Source organism: Leucopleurus acutus (assembly GCF_964270905.1).
Source record: "Leucopleurus acutus genome assembly, chromosome: 1".
Lineage (NCBI taxonomy): Eukaryota > Metazoa > Chordata > Mammalia > Artiodactyla > Delphinidae > Leucopleurus > Leucopleurus acutus.
The window spans coordinates 135864107-135880809 of NC_139142.1; the positions used below are offsets into that span (position 1 = coordinate 135864107).

General features: G+C 54.3%; 1 protein-coding gene across 2 annotated transcripts in view; it reads left to right on the top strand.

Moving 5' to 3' along the window:
* The window catches only part of SMAD3 (SMAD family member 3), a 116593-nt gene that overhangs the window by 81455 nt on the left and 18435 nt on the right, over positions 1–16703 (top strand). Inside the window, exons 1-4 of one of the 2 annotated variants that reach the window (XM_082853890.1) lie at positions 4890–4901; positions 10817–11010; positions 12028–12159; positions 13456–13530. In XM_082853890.1, the coding sequence (XP_082710016.1) occupies positions 10926–11010; positions 12028–12159; positions 13456–13530 (292 nt within the window). In that variant the 5' untranslated portion in view covers positions 4890–4901; positions 10817–10925. Of the gene's footprint in view, positions 1–4889; positions 4902–10816; positions 11011–12027; positions 12160–13455; positions 13531–16703 lie in introns of those variants that run through there. The other variant, XM_082853889.1, reaches the window with a different exon arrangement.

Here is a 16703-nt window from a genome sequence, read left to right on the forward strand (position 1 = left end):
AGATCTCAAATGAAACACTCCCTTTCCTCCTCCTTGTCTTCTCCCCCTCTTCCTCCTTCAAGATTTAACTACTTTCTTTGCATGGGTGAGGGGGAAGGGAAGGGGGTACCATGACCATGGTTTCTCCAGAGCCCAAGGAGAATCTCTGGTTCATACAGAATGATCACTGTGCTTTGCAGGCATGGGCAGCTGGGTTTGGGGTATCACACCCAGGCTACAAAATAGGACACTGCTTCTTGCCGATCTGGGCAGCGTTAGGCAAGTCACTCAACGTCACATGAATCCTTCACCTGGGAGTGAGGAGACCCACCCTCCGGGATCCCTGTATCCAGTGAGAGAATGAGTGAGAAGTGCGAGATAAACACCTGCTCTGAGGTATAAATTCCTTCTGTTTTCCCCAACCTGTGCCCACGTCCAGAGCACTTCCTTAACCCGCGGGTTCTCAAGGGGCCTAGGGGAGTGACTTGGCCCCCTAGGGGACCTTTGGCAATATCTGGAGACAATTTTGGTTATCACAGCTGGCAGGGGGCGCTACTGGCATCTAGTGGGTACAGGCCAGAGATGCTATATAACCTACGATGCACAGGACAGCTGCTCCCCCCCTACCCCCAACATAGAATTATCTGTTCCCAAATGTCAGGAGAGCTGAGGTTGAGCAACGGGGTGGGGGTGGGGGGCTCGCCTTACTCATGGCCCACTGTTGAAAGTTTCTTGGTGTACGTGTGCTTTACAGATGATTATGATTAAGCCCAAATTTCCCCAAATCAGCCTCCTTCTTTTCTAGGACGTACACACTCTGCACATCCCTGGCCCCTTGGGAGGAAAGAAGCCCCGAGGTCCAGATGGTGGGTTTCCTGTGGGGTCCAGCCCCCCTGCAGAGGGCAGGATGAGGTGTTCCATGGCTTCTTCCTTCCAGGGTCTGCCCAGGGGGCTCCTGCCACCTCTGGGGCTCACACTCGGGCCCTATCTGCTTGGAGCACTTGTCACGGACCTGAGCCAACTGCGCTGGAAAGCTCTCGAGGGGAGGGGAGACTCAGTCCAGTGGGGAGGAGTGAGGGCCAGCTGCTGGTCTGGAGTACAGCATGGGGGGGCTTGAGTCTGGCATTTTATGGGGTGTCCCCCACTTTGGCAGCCTGAAGCACCGGATATTATCCATCGGCAAGTTCAGATGGGAATTGGGTTGTTCTTTGTGAAGTGGTTCAGTGACTGCTACCAGGGGTTGTGAAATCCTGTTTTCGGCTCCTCGCAGACCAATGTAAACTGGAACCTTAAAAAATGTGCTTAGCATGCTTAACAGAACTTGCTGAGGACACTTATGAAACTGGGCTGGGGCATGTGGTCACTGGAGCAGGGCTTAACAACCGAACCTCAGTTACCCGGATCGCCCCCCGCCCCGGGTCTGGTTCCTCCTTGTGGAGCCAGATGACAAGAAGGGGCTGATGTTGGAAATGTCGCTTTTTATTTAAACTCTAACAAGGGTCTGGGGAATCATATATTCAGTGTACAGCTCAATTTCTTCTTGTTCGTAATGGTTTATTTTACTATAACTTCAAACCTCAGAAAGTTGCAGCGATGGGACAGGAATCATAGCACACATCCTCCACCGAGAGTCAATTTTTTTTTTCCATCCTGAAGAGTCAGAAATTTGGGCAGCTTAAGATTCAGGACAACAAAGACAAAATTCTGTTTTGTTGCACTCAGCTTACCGCGGGGAAAGTGTGGACTCACACACGTTTCTCAGACTTCGTTGGTGGCGAGGCCTGGCTGCAGTGAGATAGCAGCTGGGAGGCCGCCTTCTCGCTCTGCGTTCATTTGCTGGGTGGCCTTGAGGTGCTTCATCTATCAGTCTGTTTCCTCAACCACAGAAGGAAGGGATTGGTCCAGATGCTCTCGAGGTCCTCATGTCCCAGCTGTCTGTAGTTCTCCAGAGGAGGTTTTCAGGCAGACACTTAGCCAGAGTTTAGCTGACCAGGACGTTTTGTTCCCTGAATGTTAGGCCTCTGTGTTTTGTCACCTGCAACCTTGCGACGCGACACGTGACCCCTTGCAACTCGACACGTGACCCCTGTGTGGTACTTCTGCCTGGAACAAAGGATGCTTTGGTTTTCGCTGTGTTGACCAAAGGGAGAGGATCCTAGGTGAACCCCCAAATCCAATGGCCCTCTCGGCAGGAGTGTTTTCAGGGCTTTCATATTGGATCCTCTGTCAGACAGCTGTACCGGGCTGTCCTTGGCAGGGAATAGAGAAAGGCACAATCTGATACTTGCCTATGAAGGAGAGGCAGAGTGGGAGATCTGAGAGCAGACACTGGCACTTAAAGGCCAGATGGAACCAATGGAACTATGGCTACTCAATGAGAAAGTCGAAAAAGGAAGCTGGTCTCCGGAAGAAGCTAGAAAGTTTAGTCGTGTGTGTGTTTTAAGTAAAATGGGTTTCAACAGAAATACGATTGAATTAACAAATTTACTTTCTGTTCACTTCTTGGGCTCAGGTAACCAGAACAGTGCCTGGGATTTGGTAGGTGTTCGGTCACTCTTTGATGATGGATAAGAAGTCAGTTTCCCTGGTAGGGAGGCAGCATAGAACCGCACAAAAAGCACTGTTTACCTCTCCCTCTCACCCTCCTTTTCTCAGCACTGGTGTGGGCTTGAATTCTGACCCTCTGCTCTTGTACAAGTTATATGACTTTGGGCAAAGCCCTTAGGTTCTCTGAGCTCAGTGAAGGTAGGATACACTGAGGTTGAGCCATGTTTGTACTCTCGCATCGTAGCAGTGTGCCCGGCGCACAGTTCGTGCTGTGAATATATCCCGGTGCGTTTCTGGAGCTTACGTGCTCAGCTCGCAATTTTCTCCCCAACCCCCATGTCGAAGTCCATTGGTATTTCATGTCAGCCCCCAGATGGCTGTGGGTCCGAGATCACTGGTCACAGGGACGTGAGTGGCATGGGGGCCCTGGCCCTGCCTCTCCGCCCCGAGTGTGCTGGCGGGCGTCACCTCACCAGCAGCTCTGGACCCTGGCATGTCCATGTCCCTGGCTGTGGCTCCCACCTCCATTTGGGGATACTTTGGGATACATTTTGGGTCCCACTTGGAGCCAACGGGAGGAAACCTAAGTTCCTGCCGCAGGAAATGGTTCGGCTGGTGAAGAATATATTTAAGGAATAAAACCTCTGTCAGGGGAGCTTGAGAGGGTTGCTGGCGAAAGGCTTTTGGGGGTCTCTCATCAGGAAGCCACTGGGTGTGGGGCGAGACCTCAGCCCAGAGGCGGATGCCTGGGACTGTGCTCTTAGCCCCAGCTGCTGGTCTTGGGGTTACGACGAGGAAGGGCTGGGTCAGGGAGAGGGGTGGGTCATACATAGACCCTTTTCTGCAGCGGAGCACGCTTATGGTAGCGTCAACTCGGAATGAAGACTTATTTATTGGTTTTACTTAAGATGGGCTTGGTACCCTGTAAGGCTGGGGAGAGTGTGTACCGGACACATCAGCTAGATTAGATGCAGCAGCTGAAACTCCCAATTCACCATTAATCCTTTGGTAGGCATTGCTGTGTATTTTGAGTGGGACAGAGGGAGAAAAGGAGCCCTACGAGGGATGGCTCTGGGCAGCCCAGACTTGGAACCAAAAGGAGTGGCCGCCAATGCATAAAAGGACGTGCATGAGATGCCCTCCTTGTCGTGAGTTTGGGAATTGTAGGGCCCGGAAGCAGGGGCCTGGACCAGATGACTCCTGGAGGGTGCTGCCGGGCCAGCCTGGTGGTCATGTGCTCGCGAGCTGGAGAGCGTGCCTGTCTCCCCACCGTCGGGCCCAGCCTGGCAGCCAGGAGAGCTGCCCTGTAGCTGCAGCCTGGGTGCAGACGGCTGTGTGATCCTAGGAGGCGAGCCTTGCCTCTCAGATGCAGCGGGTGCATAGTGAGGCGGGACTGTTACAAGACTTGACTTACGACCTGACTGCATCGTGGTGAGGCTGCTCTGAGATAAGGAGCCCGGAAGCCTTGTGAAAACTAGAAGCATCAGGCCTCCCGAGGCCTCACTGTGGCCCCCTGGGCTGTGCACACGGATGGCCAAGGCAGGGGAAGGGGTCTGGTGTTTTGGACCTCCTACTGGGAACCTTCTTTACCAGGCGCTGCCATAGTAATAGGAGTAGTGGTAGTTATACAACAATAATGACAATGGATTAGTGCCATTTATCGTGTCCTAACGATATGCCAAAGGCTTTCCCTAGAATGTCGTTTAGTCCTCCCAACAATCTAGCGAAGGGACTTACTTCAGATGAAAGATAATTAAGACCAAGACATTATAAGCAATATGATCAAGTTTACATAGTTATTGACCAGAGTCAGTATTTGAATCCATGTTTATCCAGTCCAAAGCCCTTGCCTTTTTTTTTTTTTTTTTTTTTGGAAATGTGGTATAGTTGACATGCAACAAACTGCACATATTTAAAGTGTACAACTTGGTAACTTTTGACATACGTCTACACCTGTGAAACCACCACTACAATCAAGGTGGCAGATGTAGCCTTTACTCCTTGATAAGCCCCCCTCCCATGCCCGCCCCCCATCACCCCATCCCTAGGCAACCGCTGACCTGCTTGCCGTCATGCAAATGTAAGTGTGCATTGTTCCTTTACTTTAAATTACTCTGTATCATGTTACGCAAACGGAATCGTGTCTGGCTTTCTTCACTCAGAATGATTATTTTTTGATTCATCCGTGTTGTTTGTATCCGTAGTTCATCCTTTTTTGTCGCTGAGTGGTAGTCTTTGTATGGCTGTTTCACAGTTTATTCATTCACTTGTTGGGAAACACTGGGTCATCTCCAGTTTGGGGCCATTATAAATACAGCTGGGACGAACATTCACGCACATGTCTTTGTGTGGACAGATGCCTTCACTGCTCTCGGGTAAGCACTTAGGGGTGGGCTGAGTGGATCCTATGGTGGGTTTCTGTTTTGAAATTTTAAGAAACTTCCAAACTGTTTTCCAAAGTAGTCGTTGTGCCATTTTACATCCCCGCCAGCAGCGTACGAAGTTTCCGTTGCTCCACATCCTTGCGTGTGGCACAGTCTTTTACGTAGCAGCCATTCTAGTCATGATGGAGTGGCATCTCGTTGTCGTTTTAGTTTGCACTTCTCTAGGGACTAGTGATGTTGAGCACCTTTTCATGCACTTGTTTTGCAGTCTTTTTTATCTTTTTGTGTAGCGTCTGTTCAGATCATTTACCTGTTTTGTTTTTTAATGGGTGGTTTGTTTTCTTAATAGTGAGTTTTCAGAGTTCTTTATATTCTGGAAATAGGTCTTTTACCAGATACAAGCTTTTTGCGAATATTGTCTCCCAATTTGTGGTTTGTCTTTTTTATTCTCTTAACAGGGTCTTTCAAAGACCAGAAGCTTAAGCTTTGATGAAGTCCAATTTATCAACTTTAAAAAAAAAAATGGAATGTGTTTCTGATGTGGTATCTTTGCCCATCCCAAGGTCACAGAGATTCTCTCCCATGTTTTCTATTAGAAGTCATATAGTTTTAGGCTTTTTATTATGACCCACTTGAGTTAATTTTTGTATAGGGTGCAAGGTACAGATTGGATTTCATTTTCCTTGCATGTGGCCATCCAGTTGTTCTGCCACCATTTGTTGAAAAGACCTTTCTTTCTGTACAAAATTGTCTTTGGGCCTGTGTCGAAAATCAGTTGTCCATGTACATGTGACTATTTCTGGACTCTCTGAGCTTCCATTGATCTGTACCCTCCTTAATTTAAAAAAATTTAAATTATACTATCAAAATGATTCATGTATGTAGTTTAAAAACTCAAGAAGTCCTTGAAAAACTCAAGTCTCTCTTGAATTTTTAATTTACATTCTTATTTTTTATTTCCAGGAGTGCTTTTCAGTAGTCTGTAAATGTTCCTGTTTTAGGATTGCAATAGCTCATCTCCCCGAGAGTAGTTTTTGTTTTATTTTATTTGGAAGTTTTCTTCTGCTCCCTGCATTGTCTTAGACTTCTTTTTTTTCTCCCCCACTTATTTCTATCTCTGCGCCTCCTGTTAGAGGCTTTCTTTAAATGGCTGGGGATTCTGGCCTTGCGTTCACATTTGAGAGCGTGGCAGTAAAAAGCCGATTGCCTGTTCTGTGTATGGTGGTGGGAGGGGCCTGTTGGCAGGTGGGCTTCCCCGTAGGGAGAACTGGCAGAAACAGGGCCGTTTAGTTGGGGAACCCCCAAATGTCAGTATTTCAGGTCTTTTCTTATGGACTGAGCTGTTTAATTCCTCCACAGGCAGGGATGGGGTCAGCAAGGGAGCTGAGCGCGCCGTTCATGAAATCCTGTTTCCTAGCCCCTGTCTGACCTTCACCCGCAGCCGTGCCCTGGTGGCCCTGTCTAGAGCCCCGCTCTCCCATTCATTTTCGGCAGAGAGCAGACCTGTCTCTGGCAGGGTTGGGGAGGTCCTGTTGATGGGGAGGCCCGGGGGGAAGGAGCTGGGATCTGCCTGCCTCTTCTGTAGACAGTCAGCCCATCCTGTTCTCAGCCAAGTCTTGACAAGTGTGTGGTACCTCCAAGTCCAGACCTTTTCCCAGGTTCACTCTGCTAAGTCTGTTCCCGTTCGGCCATCTGCTTTCCACTCTCCTCTCTGCACATTGTCTGCTCTCCTCTCCTACCCATTGTCTTGGGCAGGACAGAGATAAATGCATCCATTCAGTTTGTTGTATTTGACCGAAGGACTTCCTTAGCCTCTCCCGCCCCTCTCTCCCACCCTTTCTCCCTCCTCCTCCCCCTCCCTCCCTCCTCCCTCCCTCTCCTTGTCCCCTCCCCCTTTCTCTTCCCCCTCCTCCCCTCCCACTATCCATCACTTGCCTCCACCTTCCCTCCACCTCCCTCCCATCATCCCGTCCTGTATCCCCTCTCCCTCCTCCCCGCCACCCCCTCCTTTTTACTCCCCCCACCCCTTCTCCCTGCTCCTTCCTCTGTGCCTGGAGCGCTCCCTGCCGTACTTCTTCAGGTAGATAGCCAGGCTCTTCAGGCCCTGAGAGGAAACAGCCCATGGAACGCAGAAAGGATTGGATGAGGAATCAGGACACTGCAGTCTCTGCCTACAGATGTGATGAGCCTTCTGCGCTCCTTCACCACATCCTTGATTCTCCTACCCATCCCTCAACTCCCAAAGCCCATAAGGGCCACATCACACCCAGACCTTGGCCTCCGTCACAGGACGTGTCTGAGCCTCGTGTGCCCCGAGGTGTCCCATTTCTGCCCACTCCACACCCTTTTCCCCCTTCCAGGCCCGTGAGCAGGCCCTGGGTCACTCTGGGTCTCTGGCTCGGCTGTCCCAGTCCTGGGGGTTAGGATGTTAGGGCGGCGTGTGAGCGTCGCTCCACATCAGGAGTGCCCAGGGCGTCCTGTCCCCGCACCTGCCCTGCCTGAGGCGCAGGCCCAGTGCAGGGCCGATGGGAACTTGGCCTTTCGCGCCCTCTCTCAGGCCGTCTGCCCCGTGGAAGCAGGGACCCTTCTCTTGCGTTGTCCACCATCACCCCTCCTCCTGCTCTGTGTTACTATTTTTTTACATCTGTGATTCTATTCTGTTTTGTAAATAGGTTCATTTGTACCATTTTTTTTAGATTCCACATATAAGTGATATCATATGATATTTTTCTTTCTGTCTGACTTCACTCTGTATGACGATCTCTAGGTCCATCTGTGTTGCTGCAAATGGCATTATTTCATTCTTTTTATGGCTGAGTAGTATTCCATCATACATACGTTCCGCATCTTCTTTATCCATTCCTCCGTCAATGGACGTTTAGGTTGCTTCCAGGTCCTCGCTATTGTGAATAGTGCTGCATTGTTTTTCTTTTAAAGCAAGAGGGCCAACCCTTCCATCAACCAGGTAGGGGTTGGGGGCTCCCTCCACAGCCCACTCTTTCCTCGGTGCTGGTCTGAGCCTCTCTCCACGGCCTCCCCCTGCAGAGGCCACTCCAGATGTCCAGCTGGCTCTTTGTTGGGGCTTTTGTCCAACACTGAAGAGCAGATGTGCCCACTTCCCTATCTATGGGCACACGGTGGCTTTGCAAGAAAATGGGAAGAGCTGAGTCCCTCTCTGTCCCCACACGTCACCTCCCACTCTCCCCTTCTCTGGTCCTCAGCCCCACAGCTCATCTCACTTCTCCGGGGCCGGGTTTGCGGAGTGGCCATCGTGATGGGGAAGAATAACGGTCCTGTGGGTGCTTCACGAAGCACTTTTGAGTGGATACTGAGCTGCGTGAGGTCAGGGGCAGCAGTAGGGGGGGAATGTTCCATTTTACAGATGAGGTAACTGAGGGTCCTGGAGACTTCAGGACTTGCCCAGGGTCTCACAGCCAGAAGAGGAGAACCTCCCCTTGACCCCAGTTCTCATGAGTCCACATCTGGCCATCTGCCTTCTGTATCTCAGGGGCGAGTCCCAGGCTGTCTTCTCTCGTTCTGCCTCCTAATTACTGTTTCTGGGCTGTCGGGGTTCCTTGGTCTGGGACCCCACAGGAGGGAGGTAATTACATCCTTTGAGCTGCCCTGAGTCAGCAGATCCCTGTCAGTCCCTGTGCCCAAGTCCTGTTCTGACCTCTGTCTGTCCTCCCCCCTGCCCAGGCCAGTGCCTTGGAGAGTTTGATCGGATTCCTGTTTCTCTCTCTCTGGTTGGTGATTCTGGTTGCATCTGGCGAGCCCCTCCCTCGCAGAGTGTCCATAAATTCCATATATTCAGGACAATGGGTGCCCTTAGTCGTATGGGGGCAGGGAGGGAGAGCTTCAAATGCCCCTCCAGCAGGCCTGCCCAGCTATTAGAAGAGTCCTGCCCGCTGGCCAGTGGGGTCCTAGGACGGGCCGTCTTGAAGAAAGAGCAGTACTGCCTCTGGGCGCCTCCTTATTTGTTTTTGCGGTACGCGCGCCTCTCACTGTTGTGGCCTCTCCCACTGTGGAGCACAGGCTCCGGAGGCGCAGGCTCAGCGGCCACGGCTCACGGGCCCAGCCGCTCCGCGTCATGTGGGATCTTCCCGGACCGGGGCACGAACCCGTGTCCCCTGCATCGGCAGGCAGACTCTCACCCACTCTGACTCTCCACTACCCCCAGTCTGCTTGTCCCTGCAGCCAGGATTATCACGGGGCCTGTGTCTCGCGTGCGCACACACAAACACACTCTCAGCCCACTTACACATCTCAGAGGCTTCCTGTGGCTTTTAGAAAACAGGCAGAACCTCTCACCATGGCATCTGAGACCCTGCAGGAGCACCCCTGTCTGCTACCCCAGCCTCCCTCCTCTCCGGTCACTCTGGCCTTCATTCTGGTATTCCTCCTCACCGTGTTTTCCACCTTCCCAGGGCCTTTGCACATGCTCTTCTCTCTACTTGGAGTGCCCTCCTCCCGTACCCCTTTGACTACTTAGTTCTTACTTATCCTTCAGACTTCCTGGTCAACCACCACCTCCTCAGAGATGCCGTGTCCCGCCCTTCAGTGCAGCAGGGTCCCCAGGGTCATATGCACTTGTGGTTCCCTGCACTTAGTTTGTCATTGTAGCTGTCCTGATCATGTGATTAATGTCGGTCTTGCCCACGGAAGTTCTGTGGAAGCAGGGACCGCTCTGTGGTCTCTTTTACTCCCTTTCCCTCACCACTGTAACCCTAGTGCCCCACAGACTAGGAGGTCATTAAAGACGTGTTAGATGAAGGACTCTGTGTGAACGGAAGCTCCTCACCTGTCTAATACCTGGCGTTGCTTGAAGCCTCTCACCTCTTCCTCCAGATGCCTCCTGCCTCCGACCTTACTCTTGTCTGATGGCGCTTCTGCCACACAAGCTCCCAGCTGTCATGGCCTGTGGCACTGCTCCAACTTTCTTGTCCTGCAGATGACCTGGGGATTTTAGAAAGAGGAAGAATCTGATATAGTGGGTTGGGGTAGCCTCTGAGATTTTGCCTTTTTCACGAGCTTCCGTGGACCCGTGCTGCTGGTCCACCAGGGACCACACTCTGGCCTGGGGTGGGGGGCGCGGCGCCAGGTCAGCTGCTCAGAGGCTAGGTCACCACGGAAGACGCGGTTTGCACAGGGACAGGACACTGCCGTTGGGGGTGGGTTTGGCCCAGCCGGGCCGGGGACCGTGGCAGAACCAAGTCACAGGCTCGGTTCCTGCTCTGCTCACGCACGACCGCTTAGGCCTTAGCTCTGAACTGGGACACCTGGGGCAGCCTGCCAGCAGCCCTCACGCGGAGAGGGACTCCCGAGAGGTCGGCCGCGTAGCCTCTGACCAGTTAAAATTCCCCTTCGTTGCCTTCTCTCCCTCCCTGCCTTATCACAAACACCAACTGAAAAAAACAGGGTCGGGGTTTTTTTTTCCTGGTTTCTCCTGTGTGAGAGAGGAACTGGGTGAGCGTGGAAAGCGACTGGGGGGGGGTGCTGTGTGCCGTCACCCTCCTCCTCAGCATCACTGCGGCCCTCACATCGGCTCCTGAAGGACTCCCGTCTCCTAGTTCAGCCCTGTCCCCGCTGCACACCTCCACCTGGCCCCGACCTTTCCAGAGCATGATTCGCTGTCGTTCCCCTCATGGGGCGGGTCCGAGGTCAGCTCTGCCAGCCTGGGAGCCCTCGGCCTTGCTGGGTGGGCCTCTGTGTTCTTCTCCTGGACCCCTTCCAGCACACACGGAGCTCCTCTGATCTCCTGGCCCTCTGCGTGTGAGACAGACCAGCGGAGGGGAGCTTCCTGAGTCTCTGCGAGCGAGCTCTCATGGAGCTCGGCAGGCCAGACTTGGGAGGAGGCGAGCCAGACCCACTTCACTGTCTGTTTCTGCCCCTCCCGTTCCCGGCAGGTCCCTGGATGGCCGGCTGCAGGTGTCCCACCGGAAGGGGCTCCCCCATGTCATCTACTGCCGTCTGTGGCGATGGCCCGACCTACATAGCCACCATGAGCTGCGGGCCATGGAGCTGTGTGAGTTCGCCTTCAACATGAAGAAGGACGAGGTCTGCGTGAATCCCTACCACTATCAGAGGGTGGAGACCCCAGGTACGCCGCCTCTGTAGGGTCTGCAGCTACCTACATGGCATTGTCCTCCCCCTCTTTCCCTCCCCACTTCCCCCTCCCTCCCTCCCTCCCTCCCTCCCTCCCTCCTTCCACCTCCCCTTCTTCCCCCTCCCTCTCCCCTCCCTCTCCCCCTTTCCCCTCTCTCCCTCTCCCCTTTCCCTCTCTCCCCTCCCTCTCCCCTCCCTCTCTCCCTTTCCCCTTTCCCCCTCCCTCTCCCCTTCCCCTCCCTCTCCCCCATTCCCCCTCCCTCTCTCCTTTCCCCTCTCCCCTCCCTCTCCCCTTTCCCCTCTCTCCCTCTCCCCTTCCCCTCCCTCTCCCCTCCCTCTCCCCTTTCCCCTCTCTCCCTCTCCCCTTCCCCCTCCCTCTCCCCTCCCTCTCCCCTTTCCCCTCTTTCCCTCTCCCCTTCCCCTCCCTCTCCCCTCCCTCTCCCCTCTCCCCTCTCCCCTCTCCCCTCTCCCCTCTCTCCCTCTCCCCTTCCTCTCCCCTCCCTCTCCCCTCCCTCTCCCCTTTCCCCTCTCTCCCTCTCCCCTTCCCCTCCCTCTCCCCTCTCCCCTCTCCCCTCTCTCCCTCTCCCCTTCCTCTCCCCTCCCTCTCCCCTCCCTCTCCCCTTCCCCTCCCTCTCCCCTCCCTCTCCCCTTTCCCCTCTCTCCCCCTCCCTCTCCCCCATTCCCCCTCCCTGTCCCCTTTCCCCTCTCTCCCCCTCCCTCTCCCCTTTCCCCCCCTCTCTCCCCCATTCCCCCTCCCTCTCCCCTTCCCCCTCTCCCCCTCCCTCTCCCCTCCCTCTCCCCTTTCCCCTCTCTCCCCTCCCTCTCCCCCTTTCCCTGTCTCCCCTTCCCTCTACCCCCTTTCTATACCCCACTCCCCCTTCTCCCTCCCCCTTTCCCCTCTCTCCCTGTCCTCTTTGTGAGGAAGGGCCTGTGGTGCATTTGGGGGTGCAGGGGCTTTGGTGCCAGCCTGGCGTCGACACTGATCCACCTCTGCTCTGTTTCCTCTGGACAGTTCTACCTCCTGTGTTGGTGCCACGCCACACAGAGATCCCGGCCGAGTTCCCCCCGCTGGACGACTACAGCCATTCCATCCCCGAAAACACTAACTTCCCCGCCGGCATCGAGCCCCAGAGCAATATTCCAGGTATGCACACGTGGGCAGTGAGGCCGGCCCAGGGGGCGGGGGCCAGATAGACCCGTCACCCGCTCTCTGCACACACGCTGGGCCGAGGCCCCTGACTCAGAACTGCATCCCTGTGGGGAGAGGACCCGTGGCCTTGGCTCCCCACTCGCTAATGATGCTTTTCTTGGCACGGAGGAGCGGCGGCATGACCCTCCCGCCGGGCCTCAGTGCAGTCATTTATTTTGGAAGCGGAAATAGCAACGCTGTGTTTCTCTCACCGCCCTCGCGGCCGGGGCTGGAGTTCAGGCAGGATCCCCGACAGTCTGGGGGCTGCAGAGGCAGCGGGCGAGCAGAGGGCCGAGGGCCGGGCAGTGTGCGGAGAACTGGCCCTGTAAGTAAGCCCGGGGAGGGTTACAAGCTGGGTGGGAGGTTTTATTCCACTGGGAGAAGTGGGCTGTGCCGGCAGAGTGCAAATGTTTTTAGAAGCCCCTCATTTACATGCAAATAATGTGTGAATCACCAGCACTCTGGGCGTCCAGGAAAACTGCTTGGCGGAGCTTAGCCAGCCCCAGCGCAGGTGGCCGGGCAGCGATGTGCCGCCTTACCTTCAGAGCTGGCTAGTTTGGACTTTCACCCCGAGTGAGCTCACCGTGCTGAGGTTGACCGCGGGCCTTTGCGCGTGGGTCAGAGCGTTAAGGAGGGACCCGCTTTACAAATCCAGGCTTACATATCCTTCACAGGTGGTGCGGGTCCCTAGGGGTAGGTTGCCCACTCTGTCCATCCAGCAAAGCAGAGAGCTGAGTCGGGGTCTGGGGGCCATTCAGAGAAATAGATTGCAATCTCTGCTGTCACAGAACTTGCATCCCACTTCGGGAGCTAAGACATCCTCTCAAGAGACAGCAGGTAACCATGGATCTGCACACGGGTAGATAGTAAAGCTAAAGGGCGCTTTGAGGCTGTTGCCCTTCAGAGAACAGAGATGAGTGAGGCAGGGGTGAGTCCACTGCCTCCCTGAGAGGGAGGCGGAGCTTAAACCTAACCTTGAGGGATGGGGAGAAGTTTAGCCCGGCAGAGGCTGTAGGAATAGGCATTTCAGACTTGGGAGTCAGGGATGGTGTGAACAAAGGTGGTCATGATCCAGGTGGGGAGCAGGGAGGAAGAAGGGCATGAGGAAGGTGGGAGCCAGGGATCGGAGGCCCAGAGCTCCTCGGCGCCCCGCCCCTGGCATAATGGTGTGAATGCGTGAGTTTGCAAAGGGCATCTCAAGAGGCAAACCAGAGAGGCCATTTAATGAACCACCTTCCTTTCAATTCCCAGAAACCCCGCCCCCAGGCTACTTGAGTGAAGATGGAGAGACCAGTGACCACCAGATGAACCACAGCATGGACGCAGGTCAGAGTCTCGTGGGGCTCTGCTCCTAAGCCTGAGTGCCCGCCCTCCCCCATGCCTCCCTCTGTCCCTCCATCCAGTATGTACAGAGCAATCACTGGGCTCGGGTCTGGGACAGAGGAGGAGCGAAGCCGCTCGCAGTTCGTGGGGGAGACCGACAAGACAGCCCGCAGTCACCGTGCCATCTCATGTGTGCCCTGCTGGAGGATGCCGTGTGGCATCAGGGCACAGAGCGGGGCCACGTGACCCAGCCTGGGGACGGGGCGTTGGGGGCGCCGAGCATCACCTTGCAGTGTAGCCTTCTCTCGAGTGGAGCGTCGGAGACGTGTAGGGTTTGGCCAGGCCATCAGGGCAGGTAGAGGGTGTACCAGGCAGAGTCGGGGGCGTGGGCAGGAGAGCTGGTGAGTTCCGGGATGGCTGGAGTGTGCTCCTCCAGAGACAGGAGGGCCCCGCACTCAAGGCTTCGAGTGTGGCCGGGGGCTGAGGAGGAGCCCCCACAGCCTTTAAGCAAATGAGATGCTGCTGGCAGTAGGATGGAGGGTGGGCTCCATCACCTGAAATAGCTCAGGAGAGCCAAAACAGAGGCAGGGTCTTTGCTAGTGGCAGTCGAGGCCCCAAAGCATCGATTTTTATGTGATGACCAAATGTGATCTGTGTGTTCCTGCCGTGAGGGACCCAGCCCAGTCATCTCCAGCCACATCTCCAGATGTTCCTGCCTCATTTGTTAAGGGACCAAATTGGCTCCAGACCAGCAGTTTCTTGAATTGAACCCCAGCTGCCACATCGCATGTGCACTGTGTTGCGTGTGGTTGGGTGAGGAGGAGGGGGCCGAGCAGATGTTCCCTCCTCCTGACAGCGGGCATGCCTTGTACACACAGAGCCGCCTGACACCGTGGGGCCACCTGCCCTGCGCGCAGCCCAGAAGAGAGCGTAATTCCCCAAAGAAGGATGCGGGAGACTTGCACGTTTACTGTAAACGTGGTCACTTGATATGTAGGCTGGGCATCGTGGCCCTTGGGGTTTAGCACACATACCCTGACACACCCCTGGTAGGTGGCTGACAGTGTGGACCCAGCCGGAATGCATCTCGAAGACCTTTCTGTATTCAATGCCAAGTGACCGCTGTAAGGGTACAGCTATGAAACGCTGGCATGGGAAGCAAGCCAGCTAAGCAGCATTTCTGCAGATGCTGTATTGCTTCTCCCTCTCCTTTCCCCCTTCCCTCCTGGTTGCTCTTCACGTTTGTGGAATGATTACAGGCAAACCTCCGAGATACTGTGGGTTCACTTCCAGACAACCACTTTAAAGCAAGTCGCACAAATTTTTCGTTTCCCAGTACATGTAAAAGTTATGTTTACACTATAGTCTATTAAGTGTGTAATAGCATTATGTCTAAAAAAGCAGTATACACACCTTACTTAAGAAATACTTGATGGCTGAAAAATGTTAACCATCATCTGAGCCTTCAGCGAGTCAATCGTTTTTGCAATAGTAACATCAAAGATCATGGATCGCAGATCACCATTACCAACATAACAGTGGTGAAAAAGTTAGAAATATTGTGAGAATTATCACAACGGGACAGAGGTGCGAAGAGAGCACGTACTGTTGGAAAAACCGTGCTGATAACACTTGCTCGACGCAGGGTTGCCACAAACCTTCATTATGTAAAAGATGCAGCATCTGCAGAGCACAGTAAAGGAAAGTGCGGTAACGCGAGGGCTGCCTTCACTGTTATAAAAGTGAACAGACCGGGCTTCCCTGGTGGCGCAGTGGTTGGGAGTCCGCCTGCCGATGCAGGGGACGCGGGTTCATGCCCCGGTCCGGGAAGATCCCACATGCCGCGGAGCGGCTGGGCCCGTGGGCCATGGCCGCTGAGCCTGCGCGTCCGGAGCCTGCGCTCCACGGCGGGAGAGGCCACAACAGTGAGAGGCCCCCATACTGCAAAAAACAAAAAAAACAAAAAAAACAGTGAACAGACCAAAGGAGAGGGTCTTCTATGGGACGAGCAGCCACATTTCCACCCTCTCAGCTCTTGTTCCTTCCCCTTCCTCTCCTCCCTTTCTGCTCCACCTTCTCTGTCTCTCCCTCCCTCCTCTCCTCCCTTAGTGTACCTGTTGTGAACATTACTGATTTATTGAATGTGTGCCTGGGCTTTGTGGACCCCAGCCAGCCCGTGGGTGGGGTCTCCTATTTATTCTCTGCTCTTCTCTCAAACCAGTCCAGTTGCTCATGGACTTGGCTTCCCTGACAGTTGAGATGTGGTAGCGCCTCATGTGGGGCCCGAGGATCACCTTGTCCAGCCCTGCTTCTCCCCGGACATGCACACAGGTCTGTTGAGACCAGTGAGAAGGTCCCCCTGCCTTCCTGGGTCTCCGTCATTCGGGCCAGCACAAATCAGAAGACCAACATTTACTGAGCACATACTGTGTACCAGCTATGGTACAGGCGTTTTCATAGGCACGATCCCACTGCATTTCCACAAATCACACGATAGGTGGTATTCTCCCCGTTTTATACCTGAGGGGAAAAAAATCAAGGCTCGAAGAGGTCGAACCACTTTGCCAAAGTCCCATGGCTGATAAGTGGTACCATGGCCAGACCCCGTGGCACATTCGGAAGCTCTGCTCTTTCTGTGACTCTTCCACATCCCTCCGAAGATTGGGTGCTAGGGGTGAGAAAGAAACCCATGGTTCCTCCCGGGTCCTCAAGAAGGTTACAGCTGAGTTAAGAGCAGGCGCAGACCCCCGTTAACAGCTCAAGGCAGCGTAAGCTTAAGGCCCAGCTGGGCGGACTGTAGACTTCAGGGGGTGGAGCCGGGGCTGAAATCACAGGGCTGTCAGTCAATAAGCAGCTCTCCAGAGCTGGAGCCCCATGGGTGCAGGGACAAAGGAGGGGCCTGCCCAGTGTTGCTTTCCGGAAGAGCAGTCACTTGGTTTTCGGAAGGCTGACTCCCTGTGGGTTTTTTTCTTTTTTCGGGGGAAAAAACAGGTAGAGGAACGATATTAGAGTAGAAAGAATTGGGTCGTTAGGACTTTTTCCCACGTGTAGCATCACGTCAGTCTGGTTGCTGAGTTGTGGGGTGTCCGAGGCAGCTCAGTGAGTTTCCTGAAACCTGGGGAAAAGGCTGCGTTGGTATTTGCAGGTCCTGAGCAGTGTGAACAAGACTGGTGAGG